Source organism: Bos mutus, chromosome 5 (assembly GCF_027580195.1).
Source record: "Bos mutus isolate GX-2022 chromosome 5, NWIPB_WYAK_1.1, whole genome shotgun sequence".
Taxonomy (NCBI): domain Eukaryota; kingdom Metazoa; phylum Chordata; class Mammalia; order Artiodactyla; family Bovidae; genus Bos; species Bos mutus.
The window spans coordinates 37,460,486-37,477,250 of NC_091621.1; the positions used below are offsets into that span (position 1 = coordinate 37,460,486).

Genomic DNA, 16,765 nt, shown 5'->3' on the forward strand with positions numbered 1-16,765 from the left:
AGTGAAAGTGTTAGTCACTCCGTTGGGTCAGACTCTTTGTGACCCCCATGGACTGTAGCCTGGCAGGCTCCTCTGTCCAGGGATTTCCCAGGCAAGAATACTGTAGTGGGTTGCCATTCCCTTCTCCAGGGGATCTTCCCGTCCTGGGAATTAAACCTGGGTCTCCTGCACTGCAGGCAGATTCTTTACTGTCTGAACCACTAGGAGATGCCCTGCAAATAAAAGGAGGAAAGAAGCCAGCTGAGAGCAGGGAGACCTGGAAAGAATCACGTGGGTACATCATACCTGACCTTTCTTATCCCTTCTTTCCTACATTGCTTTGCCAGGACCTTATTTCTTAGCTCACCCCTTGCTCAGAACAAGCATGTCTTTTCTTCTTCTCAAGCGTAAAATATGATTGCTAACAGCCTAAGACAGGTGATCAGGTCATTCTTCTGCAGTGGTTGGCTGGTTGGTTTTTGTTTATTTTGATATAATGACAAATAAACATGGCTAGTCTTTTTAACCATTGCAGTCTTTACAGCTTTGGGTCAGATTGCTGCACATGAGTAAATGAATGCTATATTGGTGGCATCTAGTATCCTTGGGACCAGAGAAGGCAATGGCTATGAACAGATAAAGCATATTATAGACCCCAAACTGTAATCAGAAGTTTATTCGTTATTTTTCCAGGACAAAAGAAGTAGCAACAACTAGAGACTTTTGACTTTTTTGACATTCAAGACATTTGCCTAAGACCCTTAGGGTAACAGTAAGTTACTCTGATGAACATAAGAATTAATAAGCTTCCTGGTGGAGAAGCAACAGTTAGAACCAGATATGATACAACGGACTGGTTCAAAATAGAGAAAGGAGTACGTCAAGGCTGTATATTGTTACCTTGCTTATTTAACTTATATGCAGGGTACATCATGCAAAATGTGGGGCTGGATGAAGCACAAGCTGGAATCACGATCACAGGCAGAAATATCAATAACCTCAGATATGCAGATGACACCACCCTTATGGCAGAAAGTGAAGAAGAACTGAAGAGCCTCTCGATGAAAGTGAAAGAGGAGAGTGAAAAAGTTGGCTTAAAGCACAACACTCAAAACTTGAAGATCATGGCATCCAGTCCCATCATTTCATGGGAAATAGATGGGGAAACAGTGGAAACAGTGACATACTTTATTTTCTTGGACTCCAAAATCACTGCAGGTGGTGACTGCAGCCATGAAATTAAAAGACACTTGCTCCTTGGAAGAAAAGCTATCACCAACCAAGACAGCATATTCAAAAGCAGAGACATTACTTTGCCAACAAAGTCTGTCTAGTCAAGGCTATGGTTTTTCCAGTAGTAATGTTTGAATGTGAGAATTGGACCATAAAGATGTCTCAGTGCCAAAGAATTGATGCTTTTGAACTGTGGTGTTGGAGAAAACGCAAGTCCCTTGGACTGCAAGGAGATCAAACCAACCAATCCTAAAGGAATCAACTCTGAATATTCACTGAAAGGTCTGATGCTAAAGCTGAAACTCCAGTACTTTGGCCATCTGATGCGAAGAGCTGACTCATTAGAAAAGACCCTGATGCTGGGAAAGATTGAAGGTGGGAGGAGAAGGGGCTGACAGAGGATGAGATGGTCGGATGGCATCACTGACTTGATCACATGAGTTTGGGCAAGCTCCAGGAGTTGGTGATGGACAAAGAAGCTTGGCGTACTGCAGACCACAGGGTTGCAAAGAGTTGGACACGACTGAGCAACTGAACTGAACTGGTAGAGAAGTCAGTTCCCATATATAAGCTCTGATCTCTAAGATGATTTGACCTGATAAATTTTAAACCATCTGTTAAAGTGTTTTTAAACTGAAGCTGCTGAACTGGAAAGATTGTTTCAGGGGTTTTTTTTTTTTTTTTTTTTGTCTTTCACCTTGATGGCATTTGAGTTGGTAGAGAAAAACTAAAGATCAAATTTTGAGTTGACCTCGAGAGTCAGGACTAGAATAATCCATTTCTGATTAATCAGTTGTTTAAGATGATCAGTATTTATCTGGGAAACTATTGAAACTTTACTTCAAAACTTTAGAAGAGGGTTGTTTTGGTTTTTAGTTTTCTGTCATTTTAATACCTGTTGGATGAGTCAGTCCTGTAGTGGAACTTATAACTTAAAACAATCCAGCCTTTTTTTTTTAAACAGCACAGATGTGTTCATAGGTCAGCCTCTTTGATGTGGGACAGTTTCCTTCTTTGTTAGGAATGCTTTCCAGCCCAGCGTTTTGTTCCTCCCTTCTTCCCAGTTGTTTTCTGCCAAGAGATGGGAAACCTGGATTTCACAGCAGTACAGAGTTGGCTCCTTTCCCCCAGCATTGCATTCTAATAATGCCATAGAGTCTGACCTAGTTATTTCACACAGGCAGCTTTTGCCAAGCCAGTGGGGTTTTCCTCCAACAAAGGGCCATGGTCTTCTATCACACAGGAGAGACATGCCTGCAGACCAGATTGTCTGGTAGCAGGCTGCCAACATATGTGCTGAGCGAGGGCCATGCAGGGAGGAATGCCGGGGGCCCCATGCAGACATCATTCTCTTTCCATGTGTCATTCTTCACAACCTGACTTCAGTGAGCACCTGCGGATGCCACCAAGGAAAGGCAGCAGAACGTGGGCTCCAGAGCACGAGCTGCTCTTGTACACAGACATCTGTGATGATGACCAGGTTTTGGGGACTGTGTTCCACCCTACCTCACTTCCCCTTGGCCTCAGAGTTTTTCCTCTACGCACAGTTTTCCTCTAGTAACTGCCCAGGTTGTCACCAATAGTAACATCTTCAGTGAAAGAAAGAGAAATTGAAGAGAGGGGACTTAAGGACTCCATTGCTGAAATGCAAAAAGACAGGCCTTGGCATGTGGGTACAACTTTTTAAAAATATAGTTTTAATTTATGCTTTTAATTCAAGTATACTTGATTTACAGTGTTGTGTTAGTTTCAGGTGTACAGCACAGTGATTCCATGTTATACATCTGTCCTTTATCGAGCCCATCTTTGCATGAAATGTTCCTTTGGTATCTCTGATTTTCTTAAAGAGATCCCTAGTCTTTCCCATTCTGTTGTTTTCCTCTATTTCTTTGCATTGATCGCTGAAGAAGGCTTTCTTATCTCTTCTTGCTATTCTTTGGAACTCTGCATTCAGATGTTTATATATTTCCTTTTCTCCTTTGCTTTTTGCTTCTCTTCTTTTCACAGCTATTTGTAAGGCCTCCCTGGACAGCCATTTTGCTTTTTTGCATTTCTTTTCTCTGGGAATGGTCTTGATCCCTGTCTCCTGTATAATGTCACGAACCTCATTCCATAGTTCATCAGGCACTCTATCTATCAGATCTAGGCCCTTAAATCTATTTCTCACTTCCACTGTATAATCATAAGGGATTTGATTTAGGTCATACCTGAATGGTCTAGTGGTTTTCCCTACTTTCTTCAACTGCAGTCTGAATTTGGCAATAAGGAGTTCATGGTCTGAGCCACAGTCAGCTCCTGGTCTTGTTTTTGCTGACTATATAGAGCTTCTCCATCTTTGGCTGCAAAGAATATAATCAATCTGATTTCGGTGTTGACCATCTGGTAATGTCCATGTATAGAGTCTTCTCTTGTGTTGTTGGAAGAGGGTGTTTGTTATGACCAGTGCATTTTCTTGGCAAAACTCTATTAGTCTTTGCCCTGCTTCATTCCGTATTCCAAGGCCAAATTTGCCTGTTACTCCAGGTGTTTCTTGACTTCCTACTTTTGCATTCCAGTCCCCTATAATAAAAAGGATATCTTTTTTGGGTGTTAGTTCTAAAAGGTCTTGTAGGTCTTCATAGAACCATTCAACTTCAGCTTCTTCAGCGTTACTGGTTGGGGCATAGACTTGGATTACTGTGATATTGAATGGTTTGCCTTGGAAACAAACAGAGATCCTTCTGTCGTTTTTGAGATTGCATCCAAGTACTGCATTTCGGACTCTTTTGTTTACCATGATTGCCACTCCATTTCTTCTGAGGGATTCCTGCCCGCAGTAGTAGATATAATGGTCATCTGAGTTAAATTCACCCATTCCAGTCCATTTCAGTTTGCTGATTCCTAGAATGTCGACATTCACTCTTGCCATCTCTTGTTTGACCACTTCCAATTTGCCTTGATTCATGGACCTGATGTTCCAGGTTCCTATGCAATATTGCTCTTTACAGCATCGGACCTTGCTTCTATCACCAGTCACATCCACAGCTGGGTATTCTTTTTGCTTTGGCTCCATTCTTTCTGGAGTTATTTCTCCACTGATCTCCAGTAGCATATTGGGCACCTACTGACTTGGAGAGTTTCTCTTTCAGTATCCTATCATTTTGCCTTTTCATACTGTTCATGGGGTTCTCAAGGCAAGAATACTGAAGTGGTTTGCCATTCCCTTCTCCAGTGGACCACATTCTGTCAAATCTCTCCACCATGACCCGCCTGTCTTGGGTTGCCCCACGGGCATGGCTTAGTTTCATTGAGTTAGACAAGGCTGTGGTCCTAGTGTGATTAGATTGACTAGTTTTCTGTGAGTATGGTTTCAGTGTGTTTGCCTTCTGCTGCCCTCTTGCAACACCTACTGTCTTACTTGGGTTTCTCTTACCTTGGGCGTGGGGTATCTCTTCATGGCTGCTCCAGCAAAGCGCAGCCATTGCTCCTTACCTTGGACAAGGCGTATCTCCTCACCACCGCCCTTCCTGACCTTCAATGTGGGATAGCTCCTCTAGGCCCTCCTGTGCCCACACAGCCACGGCTCCTTGGACATGGGGTTGGTGCTCCTGGCCGCCGCCCTTGGCCTCGGGCTTAGGGGCGTGGGGTAGCTCCTCCCGCCCGTCGCCCCTGGCCTCGGGCTTGGGCCATGGGGTATCTCCTCCCGGCCCCGCCCCTGACCTGGGAAGCGGGGTAACTCCTCTCGTCGCTGCCCCTGGCCTCGGGCATGGGGGCGTGATACCAAAGGAACATTTCATGCAAAGATGGGCTCGATAAAGGACAGAAATGGTATGGACCTAACAGAAGCAGAAGATATTAAGAAGAGATGGCAAGAATACACAGAAGAACTGTACAAAAAAGATCTTCACGACCCAGATAATCACGATGGTGTGATCACTGACCTAGAGCCAGACATCCTGGAATGTGAAGTCAAGTGGGCCTTAGAAAGCATCACTATGAACAAAGCTAGTGGAGGTGATGGAATTCCAGTTGAGCTATTCCAAATCCTGAAAGATGATGCTGTGAAAGTACTGCACTCAATATGCCAGCAAATTTGGAAAACAGCAGTGGCCACTGCCGGGGACCAGCCCTGGCTGATCCAGGGTATTCGAAGCGGGGACGGCCTCGGCAACCTATTTATTTAAATATTTATCAAAGATATAAAGAGTAATAGGATGAGGATAGCTCAGTAGGAAAATTCAGTGGAGAAAAGAGGCTGAGTAGCTTGGTTTACGCGGGAGGCCAATAAAATTTCAAGACAAGAAGTTTGCACCACTTACGTAGGCCGCAGGCATCCTTCTGTTCTCCCGAAGGAGAGGAGACACTGAGGCCTCCCCGGTTGGATCTTAGAAGCCCAGGCATAATTAGCAAGCATGGCGGGTTCCGTGCTCCAGATGGAGACTCAGCCAGAATTTGAGAGAGAGCGCAACATGGGGAGACCAAGTTTCAGTGAACAAGGCCCGCACTTTATTTTCCAAAGTAGTTTTTATACCTTAAGTTGTGCATAGAGGATAATGGGGGAAGGGGTGGAGTCATGCAAGGACAGCAGTTCCTGGTCCTAATCGAAGCCAGGCTTTCAAACTTATCATATGCAAAAGTTCAGGTGAATTACATCATCTTCTGGCCAGGAGGCCTGTTAACATTTTAAGAAACTTATCTTTCTCTTAAGGTGATTATTCCAAAGTCAGGCACCAGCCTCCAAAAAAGCATTGGACAAAGCTGCATTCCTATAGGGCAAAGGTGAGATGGGCTCAATCAAGAAAAGAATTAAGGGTCCAAGGTTACAAACATTAAGGCTACTACTTAATTTCTATACACCCATATATCAATCAATACACTGCCAAGGACACAGTAGGTAAGGAGTATGGAGACTTAGCAGCAAACATTGGCCCAATAAGTGAAAAAACCCTTCACCAGTACAATTTCTAATCAATCTTTTAACTACTCAAAGGAATCTGTGTTTAGACAGTTTAGAACATCTCCTGCCTCTCACAGTTGGGAGGCTCTGAACAATCACATGTGGCCGAAAAAACCTATTCAGGCAGGCTAGAGGATTTCCAAAGGAGTTTGTAGGTTAAACACTGTCATGCCCGGGAATTATTAACTGGAGCTGTAAGCTAACTCTTTTTTCAGAGAGAGGTAGTGGGGGACAGCCCCCCGTGAAGTCAGAGGTGTAGGTGAAAGCACAAAGCAGAAAGTAGGCAGACTCTGGTTTTGGGGGTAGATGTTCAAGAATTTCCAGGGGGACTCCTGAGGCTCGATCCCGCCTTTGCGTATGCCGAGCCTCCTTCCTCATGACCTTTTGTCATGGGCGGAGTTCCTCACGCTGGCTCCCAGCGGTGATAGAATTCCAGTTGAGCTATTCCAGATTCTGAAAGATGATGCTGTGGAAAGTGCTGCACTCAATATGCAATATGCACTCAATATGCAATATGCACTCAATATACAATATGCCGGCTCCCGGCAGGCCACAGGACTGGAAAAGGTCAGTTTTCATTCCAATCCCAAAGAAAGGCAATGCCAAAGAATGCTCAAACTACCACACAGTTGCAATCATCTCACACGCTAGTAAAGTAATGCTCAAAATTCTCCAAGCCAGGCTTCAGCAATATGTGAACCGTGAACTTCCTGATGTTCAAGCTGATTTTAGAAAAGGCAGAGGAACCAGAGATCAAATTGCCAACATCTGCTGGATCATAGAAAAAGCAAGAGAGTTCCAGAAAAACATCTATTTCTGCTTTATTGACTATGCCAAAGCCTTTGACTGTGTGGATCACAAGAAACTGTGGAAAATTCTTCAAGAGATGGGAATACCAGACCACTTGACCTGCCTCTTGAGAAATCTGTATGCAGGTCAGGAAGCAACAGTTAGAACTGGACATGGAACAACAGACTGGTTCCAAATAGGAAAAGGAGTTCGTCAAGGCTGTATATTGTCACCCTGTTTATTTAACTTCTATACAGAGTACATCATGAGAAACGCTGGACTAGAAGAAACACAAGCTGGAATCAAGATTGCCGGGAGAAATATCAATAACCTCACATATGCAGATGACACCACCCTTATGGCAGAAAGTGAAGAGGAACTCAAAAGCCTCTTGATGAAAGTGAAAGTGGAGAGTGAAAAAGTTGGCTTAAAGCTCAACATTCAGAAAACAAAGATCATGGCATCCAGTCCCATCACTTCATGGGAAATAGATGGGGAAACAGTGAAAACAGTGTCAGACTTTATTTTTCTGGGCTCCAAAATCACTACAAATGGTGACTGCAGCCATGAAATTAAAAGACGCTTACTCCTTGGAAGGAAAGTTATGACCAACCTAAATAGCATATTCAAAAGCAGAGACATTACTTTGCCAACAAAGGTTCGTCTAGTCAAGGCTATGGTTTTTCCTGTGGTCATGTATGGATGTGAGAGTTGGACTGTGAAGAAGGCTGAACGCTGAAGAATTGATGCTTTTGAACTGTGGTGTTGGAGAAGACTCTTGAGAGTCCCTTGGACTGCAAGGAGATCCAACCAGTCCATTCTGAAGGAGATCAACCCTGGGATTTCTTTGGAAGGACTGATGCTAAAGCTGAAACTCCAGTACTTTGGCCACCTCATGCGAAGAGTTGACTTATTGGAAAAATCTCTGATGCTGGGAGGGATTGGGGGCAGAAGGAGAAGGGGACGACAGAGGATGAGATGGCTGGATGGCATCACTGACTCGATGGACATGAGTCTGAGTGAACTCCGGGAGTTGGTGATGGACAGGGAGGCCTGGCGTGCTGCAATTCATGGAGTCGCAAAGAGTCGGACATGACTGAGTGATGTGATCTGATCTGATAAATATATATATATATATATATATATATATATTCTTTTCAGATTCTTTCCCCTATAGGTTATTACAAAACATTGAGTATAGTTCCCTGTACTCTATAGTAGCTCCTGGTTGGTTATCTGTGTTAAATATAGTAGTGTATATATGTCAATCCCAAACTCCTAATTTATTCCCCCACCCTTTCCCCTCTGGTGACCATAATCTTGTTTTTTGTGTCTTGTATAACTTTAAGTACTCTCAAAGTTTACCAATGTTAAAGAGCTGAAATTGCAAATAAAAGACTTGAGTAGTGGCCTCAGCCTTGGACACTGATGTGTCTGTTTCCGTGGTCCCTCAGTGCCCCGGCTGGGCAAGGCCTCAGGACAGGTCACACTGTTCACAGTGAAGGTCCCTGGTCAAATGCAACCTCGGTGAAGGGCTGCAAGTTAGCTTACATTGCCAGAGTGCATTCTGCAGGTGAAATATCTTGCTGAATGAAAGGAACTTCAAATAACTGTTAACAATCTTCAAATGCTCTGTGGCAGGAAAGAAGAAAGGAAAGACAAGTATCAGGTGGTATTTGTTGTTGTTGTTTAGTTGCTAAGTTGTGTCCGACTCTTTGCAACCCTGTGGAGCCCGCCAGGCTTCTCTGTCCATAGGATTTTCCAGGCAAGAATAGTGGAGTGGGTTTCCATTTCTTTCCCCAGGGGATCTTCTCGACCCAGGGCTCAAACCCATGTCTCTTGCTTGGCAGGTGGATTCCATACCACTGAGCCACTTGGGGCTTCCCCATCAAATTGTATACATTTGGCAAAAAACCACATCGTATCAAAAGCGTGACAAAAAGGAGAAAGTGGTTGTGGTAAAATAAGGTGATTTATGTACTAAATGATGCTGAGTGCAGAGAATTAATCACACTTAGTAATTAAGTGGTTTCAGCAAATGACTGCAAAGTCCTACCTTCCCATGAATTTTTAATGGAAAAAACTTGAAAAATTAAAAAGTATTACTTAGTTAAAACGTATTTCAATACTAAAGCAAAATTCACATAAGCATCTTGACCAGCTATGTGAGAAACACAAACTCAAGTTTTTCCTTAGAGCAAATAAAACAATACTATCCAAATCCATATGGTAAGAGATTGTTTTAAGCTGTATTAGGTCTGTTCTGGCATTATGACTTTGTTTTTATGCCATAAGGCTTTTAAGCTCTAAATTAAAGGCTCATTTATTTGTTCTTGTTTCTGGGATTTTTGTTTGTATTTTGCTAGGAGTGAGTGGGTATTTTGTGTGGATTTGGAGACAAATACCAACAACTGCTGTGTATTTTGTGTGTATCAAAGCATTTTTTGGCTTTTGTTTAAGGTTATAAAATGATACTTTTTATAAAGTGATGTGGTTCAGAGAGAAGTCATGAAAATTGATGAAAAGGTTAGATAATATGACATAGGTAGGATGCAGTCATTCACTCGGTTGTGTCCAATTCTTTGGTACCCCATGGACTGTAGCCTGCAAGGCTTCTCTGTCTGTGAAATTCTCCAGGCAAGGATGCTGGAGTGGGGAGTCATTCCTTTCTCCAGGGGATCTTCCCAACTTAGGGATCGAACCTGAGTCTCCCACATTGCAGGCAGATTCTTTACCATTCTTACCATTCTTTACCATCACCAGGGAAGCCCTGAGATTTTCAGAAACAGTGCTATGCCTTAAATATTTTTTCTCTTGTTAAAACAACTTTAATCCTTCAGATAGGTGTCTCTGGTTACTGTGTTTATTTCCAAACTTGAAACTCCTTTTCTTGTTCTTGTGGGAATAATTCTGGGATAATCCAGAATGCTGATATTTCCCTGTATATTTTAGAATAATGCTGCTGCTGCTGCTGCTGCTAAGTCGCTTCAGTCGTGTCCGACTCTGTGCGACCCCATAGACAGCAGCCCACCAGGCTCCTCTGTCCCTGGGATTCTCCAGGCAAGAACACTGGAGTGGGTTGCCATTTCCTTCTCCAAGAATAATGCTAACCTGCTCAATTCAAGGACTTTCTTTCAGCAAAAACAGACCATGCTTGCAAAGATCATGTTGGTCATGCCCTCTTGGTCAAATGACTAGTAAAGGATGTATTTCATTTTCTGTAAACATTCTGATGTACCTACTAAAGCTACAAAATAAGCACTTATGAACTGACACTTTTCAAGAAACTATATTAAAATTTATTTTTCTTTTCCACACAGGAAGAATTTAATGGAAAACCTGACTCCCTCTATTTCAATGATGGTCAGCGAAGAATTGACTTTGTTCTAGTGTATGAAGATGAAAGTAGAAAAGAGACCAATAAAAAGGGTTCAAATGAAAAACAAAGAGTAAGTTTATTTTCCTATTTTTTTATTTTTATTCTTTATAATATTGTAAAATGAAAAAAATAAACTGCTGTTTTTGTGGAAGCAATGAAGTGAAACTGGTGTTTGAGATATCAAGTCAGGCATACCTTTATATTTTCTCTATTCATCATTCCCTCAAGGCATGGTAACAAAAAACATTAAAAAAAAAATTTTTTTTTTGAGTTTTAAACAGAAACTTCCTCAGGCTCTTAAGCTGAAGGCAGATTTTCTTCCAAGGAATTGCCCTTTCTATCTGTAAAAGAGATTTACACTAAAAGCACACTTGGCTATTTGCAACTAGATATGAAAGGAAGCTAATAATAAATAACGACAACAGGGATAATACCAACCATCCAGTGTCAGGGTATGCTAACTCATGGATGGTCTGTGTATTTTGCATGCATGTGCTCATTTAATTCTCAGAATAACCTTGTTGTGGTGGTGGTGGTTCAGTCTCTCAGTCGTGTCTGACTCTTTGAGACCCCATGGACTGCAGCACGCCAGGCTTCCCTGTCCTCCACTGTCTTCCAGAGTTTGCTCAAACTCATGTCCATTGAGTTGGTGATGCCATCCCAACCATCTCATCTTCTGCAGCCCTCTTCTCCTTTTGCCTTCAGTCTTTCCCAACATCAGGGTCTTTTCCAGAACAACCTATAAGGTGCCTTTTATTTTCATACCATTCTGGATAACAAAATCGGCCCTTAGAGAGATTAAACGATTGCCCAAGTTCATGGACTCTAATGTAAGAACTGGTGGAGCTACAATTCATACTCTTGTCTTGAATCGCGAACCCGTGCTCTTGACGTCTCCCACTTTCTTCCCTTCCTTTCCCTTTCATTCATTGCCAGTCAGGCTTTACTTTTCCTTTGCATCAGGCTCTTTCAGGTAATGCGGCCATCTTTATCTCAAGATATTAAGCCATTTAACCTGCTAAATATATAACAACTTCCTGGAACTTCTTTACCAAACTGTATCAGACTAAAACAAGACAAAAAAGAAAATATACAAGTGTGACTTTTACCCACTTTGAAAATCACTTCTTCATTCTGGTTTTGTTTTTTCTCACATTTGTGCTGTTACAAATACACAACTATTCATCTGTCCCTCTCTGGGCTTTCTCTCTAAAATATGTCATCCTCAAATCTATTGATTTCTGTCTAATTTTTCAAACCAAGAATGAAACCTACTTAAAATGAAGGAAACAGTCCTTTTTATTTTTTTGTTTTGTTTGTTTTGGAAAGGGTAATTTTGGAGGCTTGTATTTGCATAGTGTCACAGAATGAGCCCAGCTTTTGGAACCTGATATTCAGATTCTGATTCTGCTACTGTAGTGTTTGGAGTAATTCTAGTTGAGGCAACACCAGCCTAGAATTACAGTGGCTTAATAAAATAAAAGTTTACTTATGGCTCAAGTCAATCATGGCATCCCTGTTTGGCACAGTGTCTTGGAGGTATGGGCAGGGCTTTGTTGCTTGCAGTCATTCAGGAACCCAGCCTAACACAAAGGCTTTGCCATATTCAGCAGGTCGTTTCTGAGATCACTCTGGGCATCAATAAATGGTAGGTAGAGTAAGGGAGAGGATGAAGAACGCACTCATGCTTCTTTACCTGTCTGGGTTGGAACTGACCTCATCAGTTGGGTTCACATTCTTTTGGTCAGAACTCTGGAAGGTGGAAAGTATAGTTTCTGGCTGGACAGACATTTCTCAGTAGGAATTCCATGCTATGGACGGGGAACATTAACTTTTGGTCATCAGCGGCTTGTGTTTGCCACAGATTCCAGCTAACTGTGTGAGTTGGATGAATTTTCTCATCAGCCTCATATTTTATTATTATTTGGAGATGCCTTTTATTTTTACATTTTAACATCTCTGAAATCAGGGTACATCTTTAAAAAAGTGTATCATAATTTCATTGGATGAATTTTTATTGGCACATAAAGTATTGGCTCACCATACAACTAGAGGCATCTTAAATTCTGGAAAATAGGAATCTCAATACCTAGTCCAGATAATTATGTTTAGGATTGAATAAAATAGTATACAGAAATTTTTGTAGTATACAGAATTTGTAGTATACAGAATAGTATACAGAAATTTAGGTAGTATACAGCTACATAAATTTTCAGCACATGTTAGAATTAGATGTTAATTTTTGTACCTTCTCTTTTATTTGGGGTATACACTGGTATGAAAAGGCATCACTCTCTGATCATTATATAATTTTGTCACTAAACTAGCTTAGAGTATTTTATCATTTTCCTGTGAACACTAAGATATCTTCTGTGCAGTCAGGGTCACTGTCATCAAATATTTATTAGGCATCCACATGCTGATGGAACTGAATTGAGCACTATATAAAGTAAGTTAAACAAACCTAATCCATTACAGTATAGAGGAAACAGTTTTAGTTTTATATAAGGGCTCTGTCCCATGGTAAAGGAGCCTAGAGCTGGTTACATTATTAACAAGGTCTGCATTTGAGTTATACAGAAACAAAGGTGCTGAAGTAACTTTCATAAATCAAGAGAAAAAAAAACCATCATTAATTTTGGTATCTAAACTCATGGATTGATGTACCATGATGTTGGTATTTATTTATAAGCTATGCTTTTAAGTGTTTTGAGACTATTTATACATGTTACTTAATTTAGATTCTACTAGAATTTGAAGCTCAGCTTTGGAATCACATTTTTATTAATTGGAAAATCATTTGCAAGTTCCATCATACTCTCTATCAGGCCGTATTCAGAATTTAGGACAATGCCAAGGAAAGGCAATTTCAAAATTCTCTTTTCTTTGAGAGGAAAAAAAAATTATGTCTAAATCATATTGATTTCCTAAAACAGCCCCAAGGTTGACTTTGCAGGGGCTGATCTAAAAAGTATTGTTAAATTCTTGTTAGAGGTAGAGAAAGATAAAACTGATGGTGCTGTGAGCATCAGAAACATACAGGAGTAAAAGTCTCCATCTGCATATGAGCAAAGAGAAATTATTTTTCTAGCCAGACCTCCAAATATCATATAACTTTGTCCACTTGTATTAGTGAAAATACCTCAGAATCTCACACCTCCCTTTGGAAAAGCATAAACCGTCTATATTACAGATGGGGTCGATCATAAGTTGTTCCAAGAATAAGTGTTTGTTTAGGCCGTACTGCTGTCCATGGCATGGAGTCAGTTCGAATGTCTTTTACTGGAAGTAACAGGGAAACCAAACTCAAAATGTTTTAAGTGCTAAAAGGAAATAATTCTCTCATTTAAGAAATAGTGTGGAGATAGGAGCATTTCTGAGTTAGATAATTTATTGGCTTAATGGGGTCATCAGGACTCGAGCTTCATTATATCCTTCTACCCTGCCATCCTCAAATGTTGGCTGTTCTTAAACTGTCTTCACTTCGTTTCATGATGTTTGTTGTGTTTCCAGACACCAGTGGCAGTAAGAAGGAATGCCCTTTCTTTCAGCCCGCTTTTAGAAAGGGGAAGAAATCTCCCCTAGAATGGCAGACTTCCTTTCACTGTTGATTGTCTCTCACAGGCCTATTCCTAAACCAACCACTGGCAAGATGAATGAAACTACCATCATTAGCACAGACTAATCAAGACTAGTCTTTCATTTCCTAAATCATCTGATCACTTAGTATCTGAAAAACTGTCAGCTTTTCTTGGTAATGAAGAAGGGGAAGATGACTGTTGAATAGGCAGCCAGCAATGCCTGGCACATCTCATGATTAAAATATATCTAAATAAGTTTGCTCCATACTGTGAAGAGCAAAAGTGTTTTAAATGAAACATGTTTCCATATGTTTCTCCAACTCTTCCTGCTCAGTTTTGTTCGTCATTCTTCTTTCTCCCATTTCCCTTATCTAGAATTGTTAATGGATGACATAACTGATCTGTTCTGAATTTCATTTTGTCTGACACTTGGCCTCCCTTCTAAACAGATGTGTTTATGACCAAGTAATGATATAATGCAGATGATGATAAAGAGAATAGAAAAGTCTAGATAGCACAAGAACAGTATAAGTCATCCTGAATGTAATGCTTTTTTATCAGCAGAATCCATCCCTAAAAGTTGATAGAAAAAATATTTCCTTGAAGTTGATGAAAAGTTATGGAAGTATAAGTTTATCTTGTATATCAGGCCTTAAGAATTTGTTAGTGGATCTGGCCAGTAGAGAGTACAGAGTAAGAAATTTTCCAAAAAATAAGTGTTTAAATTACACCCAAACCTTCAAATAATGTGGAAGAACTGACTAATTGTTTATAGATCCCTTGAGCTTTTAAAACTGTTATCCGTTGTTTTATACGAGTTATCATGAGGCTGGAACGGTTTACATAGAAGCTAGATGAAATCCCTTTGGAAATGGTTAAAAGTTCAACTGAAAATTCTAATAAAGTGAACACAGTGCACTATTCCATGTATTAAGATTTTACATACTTTAGTAAAGTTTTATAATAATGTCTGAGGATCTTATACATTTTTATTAACTATTATATTACATTTTTGTTGCTGTTATCAGACACATTTAATTTTTTTTATTTTTTTGCTTGTGATTTAGTATTTTGTGTTAAGAAAGAAGTCTATTGATTTTTTTTATAAGATCTAGTTACATTGAAAAACTTTTTAGTTCCAGTAGTTTCTGATGCTTGTTTTAAGTTTATTCAAAGGAAGACCATATTGTCTCCAACTGACAGCTTCACTGTACCTTTCTTTATACTTCATTTGTTATCTTGTCCAAGTGATATGGCTAAGACCTCTTGAATAAAACCTGCAGCACATACTAGTCACTCATATTGTTCCTGAGTTTGGTGCAAGTGTTCTAAAATTTCATCATTAAATATACATTTGCTATAAATTTTTGGTAGTTTTCTTTTAAAAAGTTAGGAGTTCTCTTCTAGTTGATATTGCTATGAGCTTTTATAATTGGGTTTTTAAATTTATCAAATGTGCTTTCTTTGCATCATTGCTTTATCAGTAAGTCTTAGTGCATAAAGTATATGATTATTTGTAGCTCATAAGATGATAGCTAACAGTATAGAATATTCAAACATCATTCATTATTGGCTTTAATATGCAATGTATCATTTTTATAGTCACTAGCTTTCTACTTATGTTAATACTATGTTATAACATAGTTTATTTATAATTCATTAAAAAGTACTTGAGGTCACATACAGAATATAACATAAATAAAAGTAATTAGATGAGGATATCAAAGCTATGGTTTTTCCAGTGGACCATAAAGAAAGTTGAGTACCAAAGAATTGATGCTTTTGAACTGTGATATTGGAGAAGACTCTTTAGAGTCCCTTGGACTGCAAGGAGATCCAACCAGTCAATCCTAAAGGAAATCAGTCCTAAATATTCATTGGAAGGACTGATGCTGAAGCTTAAACTCCCAATACTTTGGCCACCTGATGCAAAGAACAGACTCATTTGAAAAGACCCTGATGTTGGGTAAGATTAAAGGCAGGAGGAGAAGGGAACAAGAGAGGATGAGATGGCTGGATAACATCACTGACTCGATGGACATGAGTTTGAGTAAACTCCGGTAGTTGGTGATGGACAGGGAAGCCTGGCGTGCTGCAGTCCATGGGGTTACAAAAAGTCGGACACAACTGGGTGACTGAACTGAACTAATCATGGTAACAAAAATGTAAAAGCCAGAAAAATAAAATGAAGCTATGTATCAAAGTAATAAGCAAAATGACTTATTATTAACCATAAAGTCCTATTCAGAAATTAGAGTTCAGCTGCAAATTTGCCTCTTGAGTTTCCTAGTAGCCAAAGAAAATAGAGGATGTTATCAACACCATGGTTTAAAGTTTCAGCACAATAAAAACCAAACTGGTTGTTCAAAAGAAATATAATCTTTCTGGTCTAATATCCCCCAGAAAGAAATTTATCCCATGGAGTCTCCTAAAGGAGAAGGTGTGATTGAGTCAACTTAACATCGACTTGTATTCTCCAAATTGAAGAAATAAAGGGATGGCAGAAGGGGATTATGAAGAATCAGAATAGTATAAAAAATTTCCTAAAAATGACATTTTTGCCACAAATAGTCCATGAAAAATATTATGCTGGGTTAAATGCTGGTGACAACTCCTGTTGGGTGGTTTCATCTCCTCAGATAACTTTTGGTAGATGTTCTGTCTTTTGTTTTTGGATATGAAATCAGGTTTGGCTTTAACTCCTTAATATTTTAAACTAAAGCAGGAAGTTCTTTATATTTTTATCTCCTTCCTTTACACTCCACTTGCTTAAACTAAGATTGTAGGTTAAAAGGAATAAATTAAATTAGAATCAGCAGTTTCAAATTACAACTACAAGATGTGTTGCTGGTATAAGCATATTTGGTT

General features: G+C 40.0%; 1 protein-coding gene across 3 annotated transcripts in view; it reads left to right on the forward strand.

The window, feature by feature from the left end:
• ANO6 (anoctamin 6) overlaps window positions 1-16,765 on the forward strand; it is a 236,586-nt gene that overhangs the window by 132,756 nt on the left and 87,065 nt on the right. For all 3 annotated transcript variants that reach the window (XR_011464220.1, XM_070370661.1, XM_070370662.1), the window contains one exon: window positions 10,258-10,386. Coding sequence is in view for 2 of the 3 variants with exons in the window: in XM_070370661.1 (XP_070226762.1) it covers window positions 10,258-10,386 (129 nt within the window). In the remaining variant the exon portion in view is untranslated. The remainder of the gene's footprint in view (window positions 1-10,257; window positions 10,387-16,765) is intronic.